The sequence below is a fragment of the Centroberyx gerrardi genome, chromosome 16 (assembly GCF_048128805.1).
Source record: "Centroberyx gerrardi isolate f3 chromosome 16, fCenGer3.hap1.cur.20231027, whole genome shotgun sequence".
NCBI classification, from domain to species: Eukaryota; Metazoa; Chordata; class Actinopteri; order Beryciformes; family Berycidae; genus Centroberyx; species Centroberyx gerrardi.
In genome coordinates, this window is record NC_136012.1 from 7,970,473 (window position 1) to 7,990,537 (window position 20,065).

General features: G+C 44.3%; 2 protein-coding genes and 5 non-coding genes across 9 annotated transcripts; 1 reads left to right on the plus strand and 6 right to left on the minus strand.

The window, feature by feature from the left end:
- Positions 1–1,789: 1,789 nt before the first annotated feature.
- Positions 1,790–8,405, minus strand: LOC139933108 (tRNA 2'-phosphotransferase 1). 3 transcript variants are annotated; one of them, XM_078289094.1, is made up of 7 exons: positions 8,334–8,405; positions 4,458–4,539; positions 3,744–3,913; positions 2,561–2,738; positions 2,426–2,482; positions 2,202–2,312; positions 1,790–2,116 (listed from the first exon to the last, which is right to left on the minus strand). In XM_078289094.1, the coding sequence occupies exons 1-7, from the start codon at positions 8,403–8,405 to the stop codon at positions 2,094–2,096; spliced, it is 693 nt and encodes a 230-aa protein (XP_078145220.1). In that variant the 3' UTR covers positions 1,790–2,093. The 3 variants fall into 3 exon arrangements, with proteins under 3 accessions (XP_078145220.1, XP_078145222.1, XP_078145221.1); XM_078289096.1 differs by having other exon boundaries at positions 8,324–8,366; XM_078289095.1 differs by lacking the exon at positions 8,334–8,405 and adding an exon at positions 4,855–5,236 and having other exon boundaries at positions 4,458–4,609.
- A 255-nt stretch (positions 8,406–8,660) lies between these two features.
- LOC139933095 (uncharacterized) lies at positions 8,661–17,624 on the plus strand. The gene is made up of 9 exons (XM_078289252.1): positions 8,661–8,707; positions 9,020–9,154; positions 9,357–9,982; positions 10,077–10,582; positions 11,809–11,925; positions 13,324–13,492; positions 13,849–13,956; positions 14,552–14,668; positions 17,179–17,624. Exons 3-4 carry the CDS (start codon positions 9,360–9,362, stop codon positions 10,579–10,581), a joined length of 1,128 nt encoding a protein of 375 aa, XP_078145378.1. The 5' UTR covers positions 8,661–8,707; positions 9,020–9,154; positions 9,357–9,359; the 3' UTR covers position 10,582; positions 11,809–11,925; positions 13,324–13,492; positions 13,849–13,956; positions 14,552–14,668; positions 17,179–17,624.
- Positions 11,347–11,418, minus strand: trnaw-cca (transfer RNA tryptophan (anticodon CCA)). The gene has a single exon. It is a non-coding gene; the product is annotated as a tRNA-Trp (tRNA).
- Positions 12,073–12,145, minus strand: trnaw-cca (transfer RNA tryptophan (anticodon CCA)). The gene has a single exon. It is a non-coding gene; the product is annotated as a tRNA-Trp (tRNA).
- trnaw-cca (transfer RNA tryptophan (anticodon CCA)) lies at positions 13,149–13,220 on the minus strand. Its single transcript has one exon. It is a non-coding gene; the product is annotated as a tRNA-Trp (tRNA).
- On the minus strand, positions 14,076–14,147 carry trnaw-cca (transfer RNA tryptophan (anticodon CCA)). Its single transcript has one exon. It is a non-coding gene; the product is annotated as a tRNA-Trp (tRNA).
- On the minus strand, positions 15,526–15,597 carry trnaw-cca (transfer RNA tryptophan (anticodon CCA)). Its single transcript has one exon. It is a non-coding gene; the product is annotated as a tRNA-Trp (tRNA).
- Positions 17,625–20,065: the final 2,441 nt, after the last annotated feature.

Here is a 20,065-nt window from a genome sequence, read left to right on the forward strand (position 1 = left end):
TGTGCAACACCAACACCAGTGGCCTAGTGGTTAAGAGGTCTGCAGTACACAAGATTGTGAGTTCAAATAAACTGAGTCACTGCTAGTCACTACTGAGTCAAAATAGACTCAAGTCTGAGGAAAGTCCAAGACCTTGGCAATCTGCTGTGAGACCAAGCCTGAAGTCCAGCACTGCACTAAAAATAACTCCAACCCTGCTCGGTGGTGTCACTGCTGACATGGGAGTGAGTTTACTGACCTCTTCAACTCTGTTAAACACCCACTGTTAGTAGTTGAGGAGTTACAGTTCTAACAGTGCAGAGCTGTGCAACTTCTAACATAACCTCAACATTTTATTTTGTTGCTATCTGCCATTTCACAAGTGCGACATTTTTCTGACCACTAAAAGTATCTCATATCTCTTCCTCTCCTTTGTGTGTGTGTGTGTGTGTTTCCAACCCCTCCAGGTGGCCATTGAGTTTGATGGGAACGTGAACATCGCCTTCAGCTGCGTGACCGCCGACTGCAAAATCGTCCACGAGTTTATCGGAGGCTACATTTTCATGTCGACGCGCAGCCGCGACAAGAGCGACACGCTGAACGAGGAGCTCTTCCACAAGCTGACCGGCGGCCACGAAGCTCTCTGAAGAGTTCCATCTGAATCCTCCTGGCTCACATCAGATCTTCTCCTGTGTGTCTGAACAGTGGGAAACCACATCGAGTGGGATTTCCCCATTTAGACAACCATGAGAAGATCAGACCAGTACAGCACAGCAGATATTCTGTTCCTGTGGAAATGCATCATAACCCACAATCCATCCATCCTTTGATTTTTGGAGATTTCAAGTAAACTCGTTTATTCTCACCTAAGCTTTCTCTTATTCACTTACACTCTTATTTATAAGCTACATCAGTGGATGGAAGACTAAACTGGTTCAGACTGTTCAAGACTCTGGTGGTCTTCATGATTACTTCCCTTTCCCTTTAGCAGCTCTATCAGGATGGAGAGCTGCTGGGCCAAAGCGCTAGACCCCCGATCCAAGATGAGCAGAGTTGATGTCAATGTAAAGTCAAGAGTTGGGTCAACCAGCAGCAAATCCCCTTATTCGCCTCATAGCATCAGGAACTGTAATCAGTGTTGGTCAGGATCCAGAGTATTAGCTCTGCCACAGCTGTAGCCATATTGTTGTAAGACGCTCACTTGATTACTGTAAGGCATTTAGTTAGAAATGAACGGCAGATTACAACAGCTGTTTGTCAAGTGTCAACAATATACACAAGGTCCACAAACACACTCAGAAATCAAATGTTTATCACAGATGAATAAAGAAATGTTTATTAAAATAAATACAGCAAGTCAGTCTTCATTCTGCGTTGAGGTGTTCACTCATAGAATCAGAATTAAATCCTATTTGCATTTTCTTTGCAGCACTTTGTGTCCTTATGGCATATGGTGGCAATTTGTGTCTGTTTCCTACACAGGAAGCTTCTAACCAATTATCTCCCCCGGCATGCTGTGTGTGTTTGTGTGTGTGTTCATATCTTAGAGAGACGGTTAAGGCAGTCCGTTAACTAAAACCACAGCGTCTGCCTGTTTCTGCATCCTCTGCTTTCCCTACTTAGTGACAACAGAAACATCTGGCTTCAGATGTTCCTGTCTTTAAGGGCCTGGGGTGTTGTTGCCTTATTCAGTCTGTCTCTTCCACTTTACAAGTGCTTGATAAAATTATCTTGGAAGTAAGATGGATGCAATACTCTATCACTAACAATGCAGTAACGAAAACAAAGTCTGTGTACTTGATAAATAAAAAGTGAGATTTCCTAGCGTAAGCCTGTTGAAAATGAGCGATGCTTTCCTGAGGCAATCCTGTCATTTTAAGCCCCAAGATCCTTTCAGTGATGACTTCTAACAACGTATGAATGACAGATTGCTGTGGATGCGGTCTGAATGTATTGTCCTATTGCTTGGTAGACCAAGACCTCCACATTAGGATTCTCCTCCCAAACAAGAAGTGTTTCCATGGGAACTAGCAGCAAAGACCGGCCAACCGCGGGCTGCTGGCACGGTCGGCCGAGGCCTTCAGCGACCAATCACAGAACGGGATTCTCTGCTGCTATTCCAGCGGCAGGATGCTCCCTGAAACACAAGAGGGGAATGAATGAATGAATAAAAAATGGCGGTTTTCCATCCATCTTTCAAGAAAACTTGAAGTTGTCCTTACTTGTAGGCCTCAGTCTCAAGGCTCGGCTGAAGTATCTGGGCAGCAGTTTGCCCTCTGCATCGCCTGGAGTCAGCAACACACCGTTCTCTGACCAGAAGAACTCAATACCATCTATATAGTCAGATACACACATACACACAGGTGTGAGAGAGAGTTGCCTGCACACACACACACAGTATTGAGTGTGTTGGTTAGCATTAGTCATCATTAGCAGCTGGTCTTACCGGCGAGAGCTTTGGGGACATCAATAAATATGGCCAGGTCACAGTCTCTCCTCATGCCTGGTGGAAAACAGATAAAGGACTGATTTACCTAAATGTTCACACACACACACACACACACACACATGCAGAGCTTACCGCTGATGACGCCGTCCTCCCCTGGCAGGCCTGCAGCCAGGTGGATGTGTGTCCTCTTCATGCGGCTGAGGCCTTGCTGCTGGATGGAGCTCCAGCTGCGGAGGTAGGAGCCGTGAACCGCCTCACCAGGACAGCCTGGAGAACCTGCCAGGACCGGCTTCAGCTCCAGATCCGTTACCTGAAGACAACAACAACAACAACAACAACAACAACAACAACAACACATTTAGAGTGGGGGGTATGCTTCATGATGAAGTGCTCCTCATAAACTCCTATCACTGTGTTGGGTCATTCATGTGCTCTCAACTCCAATAACGGCATTTCCCACAGCAATTGAAGGCAGCATGAGCCCAGATAAGTGATTATTTTCCTCCTTCCTGGTCAAGAACATCTGCCTGGGATGACAATTTTGGTGCTTAATTAGTTCAGGAGATCTGGTAGCGCAGAACGACTACTAGCAGCTTTTTAAAGAAACAGTTCCAGGACACTTCATGCTTACTTTACTGCATTGCAAGTTGTTTTTCCCTTTCAAATTGATTGACAGAGCTATTTGAGCCAACTGTAAATGTCAGCTGAACATTTTTTAAATTTTGAAGCTATTTTGAAGTTGTAAATGGTTTGATTACATTTGTTTGCACCCAATGGAGCAAAATGGAGCTGTGTTTTGAGTTGTGGTGGGATCTGAAAGTCGCAAAGTTTATTTTCCATATGCAAATCCTGACCTTTAAGGATCTAAATGTATAGACACATAATAGATGTGTAAACTCTCTCTCTCTCAGTGTTGGGGTTTGGTTCTATATCCTTTCCAGAGATGAACAGACGCAACACTCCCTCAAATGAAAACTCATCTCTTATTGTAGGATTAAAAACGTGACTTCTCAGTCTAGACATTTATCAGACAGCAATTCTCCCCACATGGAGACTAATGATGTGAGTCTGTCCACTCTGGGGAGAGGAAACCTTTTCTATCCAATCAAAGGCAATTTCTTTGTAAATTGAATAAACATGCAATGCTGAATGCAGAGTAAACCCGGGGAGATAACAAATCCTGGCATATGCACAGTGCATCAGTGGCCAGAGTGCTGAGGAAATCAAATATCCTCCCTCAATGCTCTTTGCAGACGTCAGCATGCGTCTCTGCAGGAATACCTGAGACTCGTCTGAGATCTCCTGCTCCGCCTACCTGTACCGAATGGCCCTGATTGGCTCGAATCTGCAGACGGCCGTCCTCCGGGTGGGGGCGGAGCTTGAAGCGCCGCTTGTCATTGGTGGCGACGACTCTCTCCACGTCCTCCAATGAGTAGGAGCGGAACTGCGGGTGAGCCAGGAGGTCCTCCACAAACAGGAAGCCATCTATGGATGAGAGTTGTCATGGTTACGGTCACATTCCATCAGCCAAGCAGCTTCATATCAGACTGATGCAACATAAGATTCATTTGCCGGATTGTAAAACATCTATCCAGGCACAATCTGGCATGAAGATAACCTTTGACCCCTGGGGCCACAGTCACAGAACTAATAATAAGAATACCAATGTACAGTAGGGTTAAAGGTCAGGTCACATGGTCATGTAAATATTTAGTAAGACCCAAAAAAGTAAACGGGTACCAAATTATCACATCTAATTTTAGACATTTATTCCTGAATTTCCCCGAGGGGATTAATAAAGTGCTATCTTATCTTATCTTATCTTACCTTATCTTATCTTATCTTATCGGTAACTTCAACTATGGCTCCTAAACCAAATGGCTCAAATGTCTCATTAACTGTGTAGGTATTAAATTGAAAAAACAAAACCGTCTTAGACCCACGCTTGCCATCAAAATAGTGTCAGAAGCAGTAGCAGCAATACAAAGTGATCTTGGTGTTTACCTAGACCAGTTTGTGAGCGTCTCACCTGCACTCATTTGAAGAGCCATCTGGTTGGCTCCATGGCGCAGAGCGTAGGACATGGACTTTGACAGGCGGACATCTCTGTCCTGGTAGAGGAGGCACAACTCATAACAGACACACTCAGCTCTAACTGTCTGTACCACTGGTCTAAATACACTCCCCAAACTCGTTTCCACCCTTGTTTGTCTCTTTGTATGAAACTATTGTAGTTTCCCATGAGTTCAGTTCACTTGTTCTATCTCTGTATGCTGTTCTCCATAGATGTAATAATAAAGACTTTGCTGAACAACACCTAACCAGAGAGAGGCTCATTTCTTCAGCAGTGGATGTACAGAATAGCGATGTGAATGCAGCTTAGTGGTTGACATCAGACCCACTGCAACAACTAACAGAGAACTGACCATTAGTTTCTTGGTCAGACAGAGTTTTCTGTCAAATATAACAATGTAGGAACGATACCATCCTCTGTCTAAATCAAGTCTCAATCTGTCTCAATCACATACTTATCCCATCTATATTCAGCAACATGTTAAGACATGTTTTAGAGCTGCATTATATAAATAACTTATTTTTGACTAAAATGTCAGATGAGACCTTATTATTCCAAGGTCATGATGTGACATCAGGATGAGGTAAATGTACCACAGCAGTTCCACTTTCATTTCTCAGTTTGACAACAGCATTTAAATTGCAAAACCACACAAACAATTGATACGATAAAAACATAAAAACAACTTTAGATCCAACACAGCTTTGATATTTTCTCTACATCATTGTATGTCCAGCTGTCTTAAATCCTCTGCATACAATGTTGGCTGTAGAGCCACTTACAGAATGAAAACAATACAGGCGGTGCATTATTTTTAAGATATCAAAGGTGATATCTTTTATTAAGGGAAAATAGAAGGTAAAGGGGGGAGGAGGTGTCAGGAGGTGGGTTGCAAATGGGTGGTGGGGTGTGTGTGGGGACGGTGGGTTGGAAGAGGGTGTAGTGTAAGGGTGTGTTTGTGGGTGAGGAGAGAGGAGAGGGAGTGAGCACAGGTGTCAGTGTGCTGAGGTTCTTGGCTTGAAGCAACTCAAGCGGACTCCATCTTCTCCTTTTTCTTCTCCTTTTTTTTCTCCTTCCCCTGACGGGTAAAGAGCTTGATGAATCTTCTCATCATGGAAGCCTTCTTGGGTTTTTTGGGGAGTTCTCCATCTTTCTCTCCAGATCCTCCCACCTCTGCCTCTCTGTTGGTGGATTTGAGGGCTTCATCTTCCATCTTCTCCTTCTTCTCTGCCTTGAGATCGATGGAGAGGTTCTGCGTGCTCAAGGCCTCCTCTGCATGGAGCGTTTTCAGCTCTTCATTTTCTTTTTGGAGTGCCTTCACCAGACTCTCCACCTGCTGGAGCCTCATGGTCTGCTCACGGTGGCTCAAAGCCTTCTCTTTCTCAAGGTTTTCATTCAGATCCAGGAGGGCCTTCTTCTTCTGGTTGAAGGCTTTCTTCTCCTTAATCTTGAGCTTGATAGTCAGCTTTTCAGTGATCAAGCGGAGCTGCTTCTGGAGCGTCTTCATCTTCTCCATTTCCTGCTGATGAGCGTTCTCCAGCTCATGGGCACTCTGAAGCTTGTCTTTCCACTCCTTCATTTCCCTACGGAGCTCCTCGTTCTCTCGGCGGAGGATCTCCTCTTTCTCTGCCTGAAGGTTAGTGGCCTGCTCTCTGAGCCCCTCCTTGTCTTTCTGGAGGGCCATAATCTCCTTCTCGCAGGCCTCCAGCTTTATGGCCTGCTCCTTTGCTTCTTTGCGAAGCTTCTCGTTCTCTCGGCGGAGGATCTCCTCTTTCTCTGCCTGAAGGTTAGTGGCCCGCTCCTGTTCTTTCTTGAGAGCCATATGGTCCTTCTCGCAGGCCTCCAGTTTTATGGCCTGCTCCTTTGCTTCTTTGCGAAGCTTCTCGTTCTCTCGGCGGAGGATCTCCTCTTTCTCTGCCTGAAGGTTAGTGGCCCGCTCCTGTTCTTTCTTGAGAGCCATATGGTCCTTCTCGCAGGCCTTGAGTTTCATGGCCTGCTGCTTTGCTTCTTTGCGAAGCTTATCGTTCTCTTGGCGGAGGAAGTCCTCGTTCTCTGCCTGCTCACGTCCGCAAAAGGCCTTCTCTCTCTGGGGAAGACTGGGCCACTCCTTTTCATTCAGGAGGGCCTTATCCTCCTTGCAGGCCTTGACATTCATGGCCTGCTCCTTCCTTTTCCTGCGGAGGTCCCACTCGTTCTCCTTTTCTGCCTCGGACTGCTCACGTCCGCAAAAGGCCTTCTCTCTCTGGGGAAGACTGGGCCACTCCTTTTCATTCAGGACGGCCAGATCCTCCTTCTCGCAGGCCTTGACATTCACCGCCTGCTCCTTCATTTTCCTGCGAAGCTCCTCGTTCTCTCGGCAGAGGAACTCCTCCTTCTCTGCATGAGGGTTAGCGGCCTGCTCACGTTCTTTCTGGAGGGCCATAATCTCCTTCTTGCAGGCGTCAAGTTTCATGGCCTGCTCCTTCATTTTCCCACGGAGGTCCCACGCGTTCTCCTTGCCTGCCGTGGACTGCTCACGTCTGCGAAAGGGATTGTCTCTCTGGGGAAGACTGGGCCACTCCTTTTCATTCTGGAGGGCCATATCTGCCTCACACGCCTTCAGCTTCCTGGCTAGCTCGATGGGATCCATGGTCTCCTCATCATGGAGCTGTTCTTTCTGCTCCATGTCTTCAGAAGAACCTTCTCTCTGAGAAGGCCTCCAACAGTAGTCTGTATCTAATGGTATGCTGTCTCTAGTAATATCCTGTATGCTCTCTCTTCCCGTAGTACTCTTTCACCGTCTTTTCCCACACAGAGCCTCGATCGCGGTAGCAGCCTCTTTTATAGGCTTCTACTGGCGTTCCAATTGCGTCATAAAAAAAACTACGTCATCAGGCAGCGTGAAAGCCAATTGGTTGAGAAAAGTTGGCAAGATTCGAAAGATTCCAAACAGGCCACAAGCGCTATGCCCCGCTGTATTTCTATGGGCAAAACAAAAAATAAACATTTTCTGTGGTTTTTCTGTATTGTGATAATTTATGTGAAATGTATATGATGTAAATAATTTGTCGTTACCTTTTCACAGTTATCAAAGAACTGCATCATCATTCAAATGTTTTTTTCTAACAAGCTAATTTAGCAAACACGTTCAAGAGAGGAGTCATGCTCTCACTTGAAGAAAAAACATGTTAATGATCATGCTGTTGTTTGACAGCCATGAAAATGTAACGTCAAATTATTTACACCATATACATTTCACATAAATTATTAGAACACAGAAAAAGCAACCACAGAAAAAGTCGATTTATTGTTTATTGTAGGGTTTCACACCGCACTTTGCAGGCGTACGTGGCCTTTATGCCGCATCATGGCCATTTGTATCAATTTGCAGTGAAATTATCATATAGCGCTAACTTTATAATGTTAATCATGCCCAAAATATCCATGGCTTCTAACCCCGCGGGGGTTATCCTCAAGGATTACAATTACTCTTGCTGCTGTAACTGAGTAATTGTACTTTTTTGAGTATTTTCAGTAATCAGCCATTTTACTTGTACTTATTTATGTTTGACTGAAGTATTTTACTTTGTTGTTTTTGATAACACATTCGTTACAGAGTACAGATGTTGTAGTTTAGTTTCTGCATAAGCATCAGAGACATCTGACCAGTCAGCCATGAAGAGAAGAGTAATCTGGTTTTATTTTGTAATGTGTTTTTCCAATTAATTATTTTTAGGCCCTTGACTACACCAGACCCAAGAGTTAACATCGCCCGCTTTTATAAACCACTGACAGAGGAGTCAGAAGAAGTAAACACACAATATCACTCTTTATGAACATACAGTCTCTCACCTCTCCACCACGATTTCCTCTCCTTCCTCTCCCTCCTCTTCCTCTTCCTCCTCCTCTTCTGTCACTGTCCATTCCAAGGCAGCTCATTCAGTCAGTCCATGGCATGGATCTGTGCTTTGAGTTTATAGCTGTTGTAGAGCTATATATCTTGCACCAAACTGTTTTCTATGTAGCAGTCAACACTTAATAGCTCAAACCCATTGCATAAGATCACTTTTGATATCCAAAACTGTCACGCTATCTACAAACGGACGAATACGGCCAATGATAAAATATCTTACTTGTCAACAAACGTGCAAGCTCCACTTCCTGTTTATTCGAGCTTCCCGGCGGGGTTTCCATTTTCTCCTGGAAACAGCAGACAGCAGCTGCAGGTAAGAAATATTCCTGAACATGAGGAAATGTGTTGTGTTACAGACGATAAGTTACAACTCACCCCGATAAACCCAATCATTAAAGTGTCGAGCAGGCGACATAGTAATTTTATAGAGGGGGTGGGATAACTTAGCTAGTTAATGTGTTAGCATACATGGGCTTGACAGACAGGCAGCTAGCTGTTTTTGTTGGACAGCCTCGACCACTAGAAACCTGTTTTCCATAATGTATGGCTTACTTGGATTTTGCTATTTTTTCTCTCATCTGGACGACTTTGCTGTCTTGCTTGTCCATAACTTATTAAGGTTTAGCTTCTAGTGAGAGACTGGGACAAGGGCCTACGTCACCATGGCAACGTATAGGAGGACAACATTCTGAAGACACGTGACGGGCAGCTGTCAATCAAACATCTTTCAGCGAGAGAGAGAGACCCTACCTGTCCTTCAGTGAGTGTCCTGCTTAATTAAAGTATTCATGCTGTTCCTATCAGAGTCTAACATTCTCTCTTAAGCTCAGTTTGTTAAGCTGTGTAAACTGTGTTATTGTACTCCCAAAGCTGTAGTGACATATCACAATGACAGCAGCATTGTCTCTTTATCTCTCTTTGTCTCTTTTTTTTCTTTCTGTTTCTGTCTCTCTCTGTCCCAGGTCATGGAGTTCCCCCAGCATTCTCAGCAGTTGTTGTCAGCTCTGCGTTCCCAGCGCCAGAGGGGCTTCCTGTGCGACTGTACCGTCCAGGTGGGCTCATCCCGTTTCCTGGCTCACCGGGCCGTCCTGGCCTCCTGCTCGCCTTTCTTCCACATGTTCTACTCCGACTCTCCGGGGGGCGCCGGCGGAAACGGTTCCAGCAGCTCCGTCACGCTGGACAGCGACATCGTCACGGCCACTGCCTTCGGCTTGCTGTTGGACTTTGTGTATGAGGGCGTACTGCAGCTGGAGGCCCCTCTGCCAGTGGAGGACATATTGGCGGCAGCCAGTTTCCTGCACATGAACGAGGTGGTGCGAGTGTGCAAGAGGAGGCTGCAGAGACGAGGGCCTCTGGCTGAAGCGGACAGCACTCGTTCTGAAGAGAGCGCTGGAGCGAGGAATGTGACAGAGATGGGGAGGGCGAGGGGGGGCGATGTTGTGCCCGTGGTCGCCGTGGCGGCAGATCGCTTGAATGCGGTCTCCACGGCGGCGGCGCTTTCATCAGTATCCATAGTGGCAGTGCGGAGTCAGTCGGACTCTGTGAAGTCAGAGAGGAGGGTCGGTCCCGGGTCGTCACAGGCACGAGCGCAGATATGGCTTTTTTGATATTGGCTGATATTTAGAACAAAAAAATCAGTACGGGTTAAATTTTGTTTCTCTTTACACTGATGAACAATTTAGACTTTTTGTTATGATTAGTTGTTATGGAGGAGCTGCCAGATCATACCCCCCTTCTTTCTCTCATTCTCCAGCAGTAACCAGCAGCCCTCCTCCAGTCAGTTGTCGGTCAGTGGTCGCCCTGGCCCGGTCGGACTCCGGCCTGCCCCCCAGCCCCCACCAGGACATCCCCCAACTGCCCCGGGACTCCATCAGGATACCCTCAGACAGCGTCCACAGACACACACTGGGCGCGGGGCAACAGATGCTCATGTTAATCCACGCACAATCACTGCCCTCGCGCTTGGAGGCGAACCCAACGCACTCGCCGCCCCAGCGCACACACCCCCAGATCCAAGTCCACAACCCAATATCGCTCCAACACCGAAGCCCGGACTTGCACCCGACTCCCCAGGCCCAAACCCTTACAAGACCCAAGTGGAGATGGGAGCGTCGCGCAGATCTGACCCTTCTGGGCAGAGTGAGGATGGAGGAGATCTACGACCTGACCGAGGTTCCCCTCACCTGAGGTACGCTCATCACCCTCCATTCACATTCAGGGCCTTCAGTGAATTTGCAATTTTGCAAACATGCAAACAGTTTCTTTAAAAATTTACTATACTACGAGTATCCATAGCGGCATGTATACACATTTAATTTGATATTTTATGATAGAAAATGGCCTCTTAGTCACTTAAAGAAAACAGTAATAATAGCAATCTGCCCTCCGTGGTTGTATCTGAGGCTGGTCCAGCAGGGAGGCCACCAATGTTCCCAAAATGAACATTGGTGAAATACAAAGACTATTTTTGTAGACTCCTGGATCTAAACTAGAAACAGGCTACAAGATTTCCGTGTAAACTCACATCTTAATAAAAATAAAGTTGCCACAGGAAGTTGTAAAGCACCTGTTTCTCAATGTGGAGCTGTTACCATGACGACGTGAAAAGTACAGATTATAAAGCTCCTGTTAAGAACCACAAAATGACAGTGACAACCACTGACAGTGAGCTGCCATGAAGAAGCACAACTTTTGACCCGCGCGCTACCGTTGGGCCACAGAGTCTGTTTTATGTTTACAGTAATATTGACATATTGAGATTTCACATTATTTCTGTCCTAAATAATGCAACCACATTGAAAAGTCAAAGCCAGTGCGTGGGATGTAACATTAGATTGGATGAAGGTTGTAGAACCGCCCACTGCTTGCAATCAAGCACTACTCCAAGAACCACAAAGTTTCACATACAGTGGGTCACCATAGAGAAGTTGTTCTGATTCTGAGAAGAAATTTTGACCCTGACGTGATTTGAACACGCAACCTTCTGATCTGGAGTCAGACGCGCTACCGTTGCGCCACAGAGTCTGTTTTACAGCAATGACTCTGAGACAGACCAGACATTTGACAAAAATGAAGTTAAACTTTATAAATACATTTGTTGGGTTTAAGATATCAGTGTTAAACTAACCATTTAACTGTCCTTGGGCCAATAAAATCTCTGGAGTCTTCTGAATGTGCTGGTGATCAATACTGCATTTCCTACACTGATTGATTTGATCAGGTGCCCCTTCTCTAATGCCTTAACATGAATGTCTGTGAATGTCTCAGTATTACAGCGGTGACATGCTCAGTTTGTGTTTGAAAAGTGAATGAATGAGCGCTGTCAGACTGAACTCAGCAGGATGTGACCTTGTATCATGTGTTCATCCATCACCTCATTCGTCTCTCAGCCTCCATCCATCTCTCCCTCCGCAGACATCCGTCACCCTGAGGAGCTCTCCCTCCTTTGGCCGGTGGAGGAGAAGAAGAAGAAGAAAGATAAAAACTCGGTGGAGGAGATCTACGACCTGACGGAGGTTCCCCTCACCTCAGGTACGCTCCTCACCCTCCATTCACATTCAGGGCCCGAGTTCAGCAGCCACTCTGAAGGCCTTCAGTGAATTTTTCAAATTCTTTTTTTAATTGGTAGTTCATTGCAAAGGCCTAAAATCCTTGACCACAGTTTTCAGTTATTACCACAGTACCCTGACGTGATTTGAACACGCAACCTTCTGATCTGGTGTCAGACGCGCTACCGTTGCGCCACAGAGTCTGTTTTACATAACTTACTCTGAGACAGACCAGACATTTGAGAAAAATGTTGATAAACTTTTTGAATACATTTGTTGGGTTTAAGATACCAGTGTTATGTTAGTTGACTTTGATGAGCTTGACTTTTGAAACAGAGAACCAGGCTGAACACTTCACTGAGTAGAAAGCATCGACTTGGCTTTCATCATACAGTACATCCCATAATGAATACTCAGATTATGAGTATTCCTGCAGTATATATTTATATATATTTATGTAATTGTCTGTTCTCTTCAACAAGCACAGATCCTGAACAGACCCACGGCGCGTGTGTTCAATTCAATTCAATGCACTGAAGCATTACGACACGGTTATCGGTTAAATAATTCCACTAACATCACTTAGATACCACAGGTAATAACGTGACCTACCGTTAAGGTTTTCAGGACAGAAGAAGATGTGGATGTCTGTAAATTGACGGTGAAGAGTGTGGCTCTGTGTGGGATTCAATATGGCATTATCAGTGTGTGAGACTCAATGTGGCGTTTAGCCCATAGACGAGAGGCCATCTCTTAGTCAAAGACGCCCTCTAGAGGCCATCTCATGAAGCGACATCTCACTGTTACCTGACTGACGGACTGACAGACTGACGGACTGACGGACTGACTAACTGACTGACTAACTGACTGACTGACTGACTGACTGACTGACTGACTGACGGATTGCCTGACGGACGGACTGATGGACTGACTGACTGAATGCCTGACCTGAATGTGCCTCGTTGCCCTCCGCTGCGCCGTGGGAAAAACCAAATTAACCAAATGAAAAAGACCAGTAAAACAGAATCAATGAAAAAGACAGTGTTTTTCTGAAGTTTAGAGATGTTAGCCTCATAGCAATTCAAGGTGTCACATAGTGTTACACTGTTATAGCTCTACCAACTATGAATTATGAAGTTCCACATAGAGTCTATTAAGAACCAAAGTTCTATATACAGCCAGTTGCCATAGCGAAACACAAATTTTTGACCCTGACGTGATTTGAACACGCAACCTTCTGATCTGGAGTCAGACGCGCTACCGTTGCGCCACAGAGTCTGTTTTACATCACTGACAGGTTCACTAATCAGCTGAGACAGACCAAACATCTGACAAAATGATGATAAAAATGATGGTAACCCCCCCCTTCTTTAACCTCCAGTGTCCCGGCCCTGCTTGTATAGCGGCATGCCGGCTCACTTCGCTGACTCGCCCCAGACGGAGGCCGTCTACAAGATGCTGTCCATCTCCCTGCCTCCTCCCAACCCTGAGGCCGTCGCCAAGCTGTACCAGCCAGCCAGCGTGGTGGACAAGGCCCACATCAACAGCAGGTAGACCTGCTGCACACACACACACACACACACACACACACACACACACACACAGAGGTACACATTGTGCATACATGTGTATTATGCCTATGCATGAAAAATGACTCTGTTTACATCCCTATCATTTCTATTTCTTGTTTCTTGTTTCTCTATCTCTCTCTCTCGCTCTCTGATTACTGACCTTGTATTCCCTGTTCCTTCTCCTTGTCCCTCCTTCCCTATTCTTCCCTCTCTCTACCTCTCCTTCTTTTTCCTCTCCCTCCCTCCTTCCCCATTCTTCCCTCTCCTTCTCTTTCCTCTCCCTCTCTCGCCCTTCTCTCCTCTTCTTTTCGCCCTTCCTCTCCTCGGTCCTCCAGTACGATGCAGTGCGTCTGACCCAGCTGTATGAGCAGGCCCGCTGGGCCGTCCTGCTGGAGGACATCGACTGCACCGAGGAGGAGATGATGCTGTTTGGAGCGCTACAGGTAGACCAGAAATAATATATATTCAGAGGGCTGTATCTATGAAGATGCGTAAGTACCAAAGTTATGCAGTGATGATGATTCATAGTGATACAGTGGGCTGCACATAAACAGCCAAATTTTGACCCTGACGTGATTTGAACATGCAACCTTCTGATCTGGAGTCAGACGCGCTACCGTTGCGCCACAGAGTCTGTTTTACATCATTGACAGGTTCACTAATCAGCTGAGACAAACACAACATCTGGCAAAAATGAAGTTAAACTTTATAAATACATTTGTTGGGTTTAAGATATCAGTGTTAAATTAACCATTTAACTGTCCTTGGGCCAATAAAATCTCTGGAGTCTTCTGAATGTGCTGGTGATCAATACTGCATTTCCTACACTGATTGATTTGATCAGGTGCCCCTTCTCTAATGCCTTAACATGAATGTCTGTGAATGTCTCAGTATTACAGCGGTGACATGCTCAGTTTGAGTTTGAAAAGTGAATGAATGAGCGCTGTCAGACTGAACTCAGCAGGATGTGACCTTGTATCATGTGTTCATCCATCACCTCATTCGTCTCTCAGCCTCCATCCATCTCTCCCTCCGCAGACATCCGTCACCCCGAGGAGCTCTCCCTCCTTCGGCCGGTGGAGGAGAAGAAGAAGAAGAAAGATAAAAACTCGGTGGAGGAGATCTACGACCTGACGGAGGTTCCCCTCACCTCAGGTACGCTCCTCACCCTCCATTCACATTCAGGGCCCGAGTTCAGCAGCCACTCTGAAGGCCTTCAGTGAATTTTTCAAATTCTTTTTTTAATTGGTAGTTCATTGCAAAGGCCTAAAATCCTTGACCACAGTTTTCAGTTATTACCACAGTTTCACCATGGTAACTGCACTAATCATAGTATTTGTAAACAATCATCACAACTTTGTCCTTTGACTTTCAGTTTATGCAGTCCTGCCTATTACTACCTTTATGCACACACAGGTCCACATTGTAATGATACAATGGTAGACTTCAATCAGTGTGATTGATGTGGTCTCTAAATACACTTTAACATGAACCATTCTGTCCAGTAGCCAACCTCTCTACCACCTTCCATCTAACAACCATGACTGTTTCACTAATCAGCTACATTTTACTACACAAACAAAGCCATACAGTATATATTCCTTATGAGTTGGAAAGCTGAATGCATCATCATAAAGAAATGAGTAGCAGGGTGTTTAAGGTATTAAAAACCATTTAAAAAGGGCTCTCTATTGTCTGTTCTCTTTAAAAACCAAATGAACCAAATGAAAATGACCAGTAAAAAGCCCCCCCCCCCCCCCCCGGAAAGATGGTAAAGGAGACTGTGAGAACACTCTGGGTTTTATCTGAGAACAGTAGAATATTTTCTGCTTTACAACTGATAATACTGCTATAGAATAGACCTCAGACTTGGCCATAAAAAATCACTTTAGAAGAATTCCTCACATTCACAATACTTGACTGTCACAGACCATAGCAATTCATGAATTAACACTTTAGTGTACATAGTGCTGCATCCATGAATTTGTCAATACAGTGTTACACATGCAGTTTGACCCTGACGTGATTTGAACACGCAACCTTCTGATCTGGAGTCAGACACGCTACCGTTGCGCCACAGAGCCTGTTTTACATCATTGACAGGTTCACTAATCAGCTGAAACAAACCTTTATAAACTTTATAAATACATTTGTTGGGTTTACAGTAAGATACCAGAGTTATGTTAGTAGAATTGAACTGTCCAGGGATTCAGAAGTGGCTTTTGTGTTCTTGAGTTCAGAAAAAGCTCTGACTTTGATGAGTTTGACTTGGCACTTCACTGTGTAGAAAGCATCGCCTTGGCTTTCATCATATACTATATTTATATATAGGAAAGTTGAATGCATCATCATAAAGAAACAGAGGCCGGTCTCACGAAGTTGGTTCTCAACTGGCTCTGTCAACCCAGGATTTACCTATCCAGCTATGAGCGTGTTCATGAAAGAGGCGGGGTTTGTAACAAATAGCCAGTCACATGCAACATGGACAGATCCAGATCAGACAGTTTGGATAAGATAAGATGAAAGCATTGATCCCCGTGGAGAAATTAGATTGTTGCAACAGCAAAAGTAATATGATTCAGCGGGGAGAAATTATAAAATAATCAAACAATAAAAGCCATAGACAATAAATAGACCTAATTATAGGATTATATAAACGCAAATTATACTGCTGACATTTCCAACACATGGGTATCGGAAAGAAATGGATACTAACATTGGGTTCTTCTCTCAAGAAGAACAAATTCTTATAATGAATAAGTGTCAGCATTACAAAACATAACGTTGTTTCTGCTACCAAGGCTAGTGGGGATTACTGGAGGAACTGCCCTGTCATTAGGACACAGTGGGCATATTTTCCATTGGTAAAATAGTTTGTGGACACATTGAGGCTGTAAAAAGATTTTCTATTCATAAAGTCGGCCTCATGTTCTTTGGGGCTGCGGTAATGGAATATGAATGCAATGGACAGAAATCATCGCAATTACTAATATGCATCAGTAAGTTTCATTCATTAATAATGTGGTCAGTTAAGTGGGCTACCTGCTATATCTCCCATATAATACTTTATCATGGAAAGCAAAGTGATTCTGCTGGTCTGTAAACACGTCTCCATGCGAACAGGACTCCTTACTGTCTGGTAATTCAAGTATTTTTGTCCATATGGGGATCCTGTAGGAATGGTGACTCCCTGTTTCCAGAGAGCTGATTGGTCAAGAGGATGCATTTTGATCTGATAGCCTGAACTTAACCTGCCTAAAGTGAACCACCTTCATGAGACCGAAAAGCCAAGGTTAAACCCAAAGCTGGCTCGCTAACCCACTAATCTTGCTTCGTGAGACAGGCCTCTGGTAGCAGGCTATTTAAGGTATTAAAAACCATTAAAAAAGGCCTCTGGTAGCAGGCTATTTAAGGTATTAAAAACCATTAAAAAAGGGCTCTCTATTGTCTGTTCTCTTCAAAAACCAAATGAACCAAATGAAAATATCCAGTAAGAATACATCAGTGAGAAAGACAGACATTGTTTTTCTCAAGTCTAGAGAAGTTAACCTCCTAGAAGTTCTAGGTGTCTGCAGCAGTAACATGCATAATTCTTAAATGAACACCTTGTTCGTACATGGTTACAGTGTTTTCTCCTCTGCTCTGTCACACACAAACACATGCAGTACCACATCAGCAAGGTGTCCCAGTCGGAGCCCCAGACGCTGAGCTCCAGTGCGGCCATGGAGGACCTGGAGTCGGCCCTGCCGTCCCTGGAGGTCAAGATGGACCTTCTTGGCCACGAAGCTCTCTAAAGGCTCGGAGTTCCATCTGAATCCTCCGGCCCTCGTGGCTCACATCAGATCTTCTCCTGTGTGTCTGAACAGTGGGAAACCACATAGAGTGGGATTTCCCCGTTTAGACAGCCATGAGAAGATCAGACCAGTACAGCACAGCAGATATTCTGTTCCTGTGGAAATGCATCATAACCCACAATCCGTCCATCCTTTGATTTTTGGAGATTTCAAATAAACTCTTTTCTTCTCATCTAAGCTTTCTTCCACATACACACTACAGAGATGTTTATTAAAATACATACATTGCTTTACAGGGAATCCAAAATATGTACCATATGAGCTACTCTAAAAAATACAAATAAAATAATACATATTGCAAGTTTATTTTTTAAAGGAAAGGCTGTCTGTTTTGCACATAATACCCTTTCTCCTGTATAATGGTTAGTCTAAATCAATATGATATGGCTCATAAAGTGACAGGATCAATAAATGTTCAGAGTCTGATGCATTTACTGAACTGATGTCAGAGTTGAGCTCCAGTGAGCTGCATCAAACCATGTGGTGCCTCCGTTAACACAATTCAGCCTTGCAATTCATGGGGGAAGTCTGTACTTCAGCAGATATGCAGAGAAGATTGTTTTTATTTGCTGGAATAAGGAAGAAAAGTGGAAGCATGAGAAAGTTGAAATCTAGCCATCCATCCTCAGAATATGATACAATATTGATATGCAGGGACACCACATAGCAAAGCAATGATAGTCTGTTTTCCATCCTTGCTGCCTTGAAATTAGTGCTGAATAGTTTGGTCAGAGTTTAGTTGTTCAAAAGTGGAAAACACAGTCAAAAGAAGCACTGGCTACGCCTTTATTTATAAGCTCAAATTAAGTCTAGACTGTATAGGAGGCTGATAAATTCACCAATGTAATGTATCAGAAACCTTGACAGGTGACCAACTACAGGCTGTTTTGGAAAATAGAAAACGTGGCTTTTTTGGAATCCAGCAGTCACTGGCGGGTGGGTGAAAAAAGTGGAGATTCTGCCCTGTAAAGGTAAGGAAAAGTAGCCTATATTAGCCAGGTAAAACAGACTTTCCTCAGCTACAATTCTTTGGCACTTAATTACCATTTAAAATAATTTTTATTTTGGTGAATTTAGATATTTGCTTGGTGGTATGCCTTCCATGTTGTTAATATGTAGTCAACGGATATTAGTTTCATTGCTAACGTTAGCCAACATTAGCCTAGCTAGCAAACATTGTCATGGAAACGGGGGGTTTCCTTCTTGACAAAGACATTTCTGGATCTCCAAAAAATGATTTTAGCTTCTTTTCACAATTGAAAAATAGTTACAATAACTTTAAAATCATTTTGATATGATTTTTGACAACAAAAAGGGATGAAATTTCTAATTTCGGTTGGACTTTATGAAGAATGATCACATACTGTATTAGGCTATTATCTATATTATCTAAACTGGACACCTCCAAGGGAAGACAGTTAGTTAGCTGACTAAATATATGGTTATTTACGTAGTTACTTAATGAGTGTATTGTCAATAACAGTTAGCCTACATTGACATTCAAACCCAGTAACATTGCTGAACAGTGTCACATAATTATTACTATAAGTTTAGGAAGGAAATAAGTTTAGAAGGCGGGGAAATAAACCTTTATATCTGTGTGTCTGTAAGTTGTGTTTTATGATCATTTGGACAGTCCTAAAGGAGGAGGAACCAAGCAGGATGGAAGAAAACCAAGCAGAAGAAGAAAACATGTGAGTGTGATGTACTGAATGTAGATCTGCAATGTAGATCTGTATCTGCTGATTTCTACATTGCAAAAAAATCAACCAAATCTCACTCACTGAAACCAAAGTGAGTGAAAATAATTTAGTTTTTCCTAAGGATGGAAATACAATTACAATTGAACTCAACAACAAAGAAAACAAGGGCATCTTGGCAGCTATATTTTTGAACTTGTCTGGTGTGTGTGTGTGTGTGTGTGTGTGTGTGTGTGTATGTAGGGAATTAAAGGAGATGTTTGAAAGAATAGCTGAGCTTGAGCACAGCCAGAACCAGCTTAAGAAACTGAATGCTGAGATGAGACAGTGGCTGGAAGTAGCAGATGATGAAGTGGCGAAGCTGCGCTTGGAGAACGCTGCGCTCTCAAACCAAGTGAAAACGTAACCAGTCACACATCAATCCCTCTGTTTTCCTTAGCAGTAGGTGTATCTGTACTCTGACTATCAAACTCCACATTACCGGTCCCACACAGTGGTTAGTGCTGTGGGTCCAGTGGCTGAACACTGTGGTGGATAAACTGTCCGGAGCTAGTAGACCTGTGTGTTTGTCTCCAGCCTGGAGAAGTCCATCAGCGATGCAGAACTGGCTGAAGCAGAGCTCTGCAGGGTCAGGAGCCTCCTGGCTGAGCAACAGGAGATGAAGAGACGCTGTGAGAAGGAGATCCAGCAATGGGTGGGTGACCAGACATTTCCTCACTGCCTTATCTTGTCCTTTCATGACTCTCATGGTAAAGAAAATGAGTCACATTCTGCTGCATACTCATCAATCTGGCACATTAGTCAAACTCTTACCCAGAGAAAGGCCTTGTGTCTTCTTGTTGAAGCTGCAGCTCTCAGCAGAAGCCTGAGGAAGAGTTTCTCATGACAGTGTTGCTACTGAAAATCTGCTTCAAAGACTGTAGCCTGAGTTCAAATATTTTGCTCTGCTCTCAGTGGCAGTGCCTTGAAGCAGCAGCAACTTTTATGATTTCTGTTAT

Coding starts and splice junctions, on each gene's coding strand:
- LOC139933108 (XM_078289094.1), bottom strand. CDS start 8,405: ATGGACAGTGACAGAAGAGGAGGAGGAAGAGGAAGAGGAGGGAGAGGA. Junction 4,540..8,333: donor GAGGAAATCGTGGTGGAGAG/GTGAGAGACTGT, acceptor CTCCTCTACCAG/GACAGAGATGTCCGCCTGTC. Junction 3,914..4,457: donor GGCTCTTCAAATGAGTGCAG/GTGAGACGCTCA, acceptor TCTCATCCATAG/ATGGCTTCCTGTTTGTGGAG.
- LOC139933095 (XM_078289252.1), top strand. CDS start 9,360: ATGGAGTTCCCCCAGCATTCTCAGCAGTTGTTGTCAGCTCTGCGTTCC. Junction 9,983..10,076: donor GGGTCGTCACAGGCACGAGC/GCAGATATGGCT, acceptor TGAACAATTTAG/ACTTTTTGTTATGATTAGTT.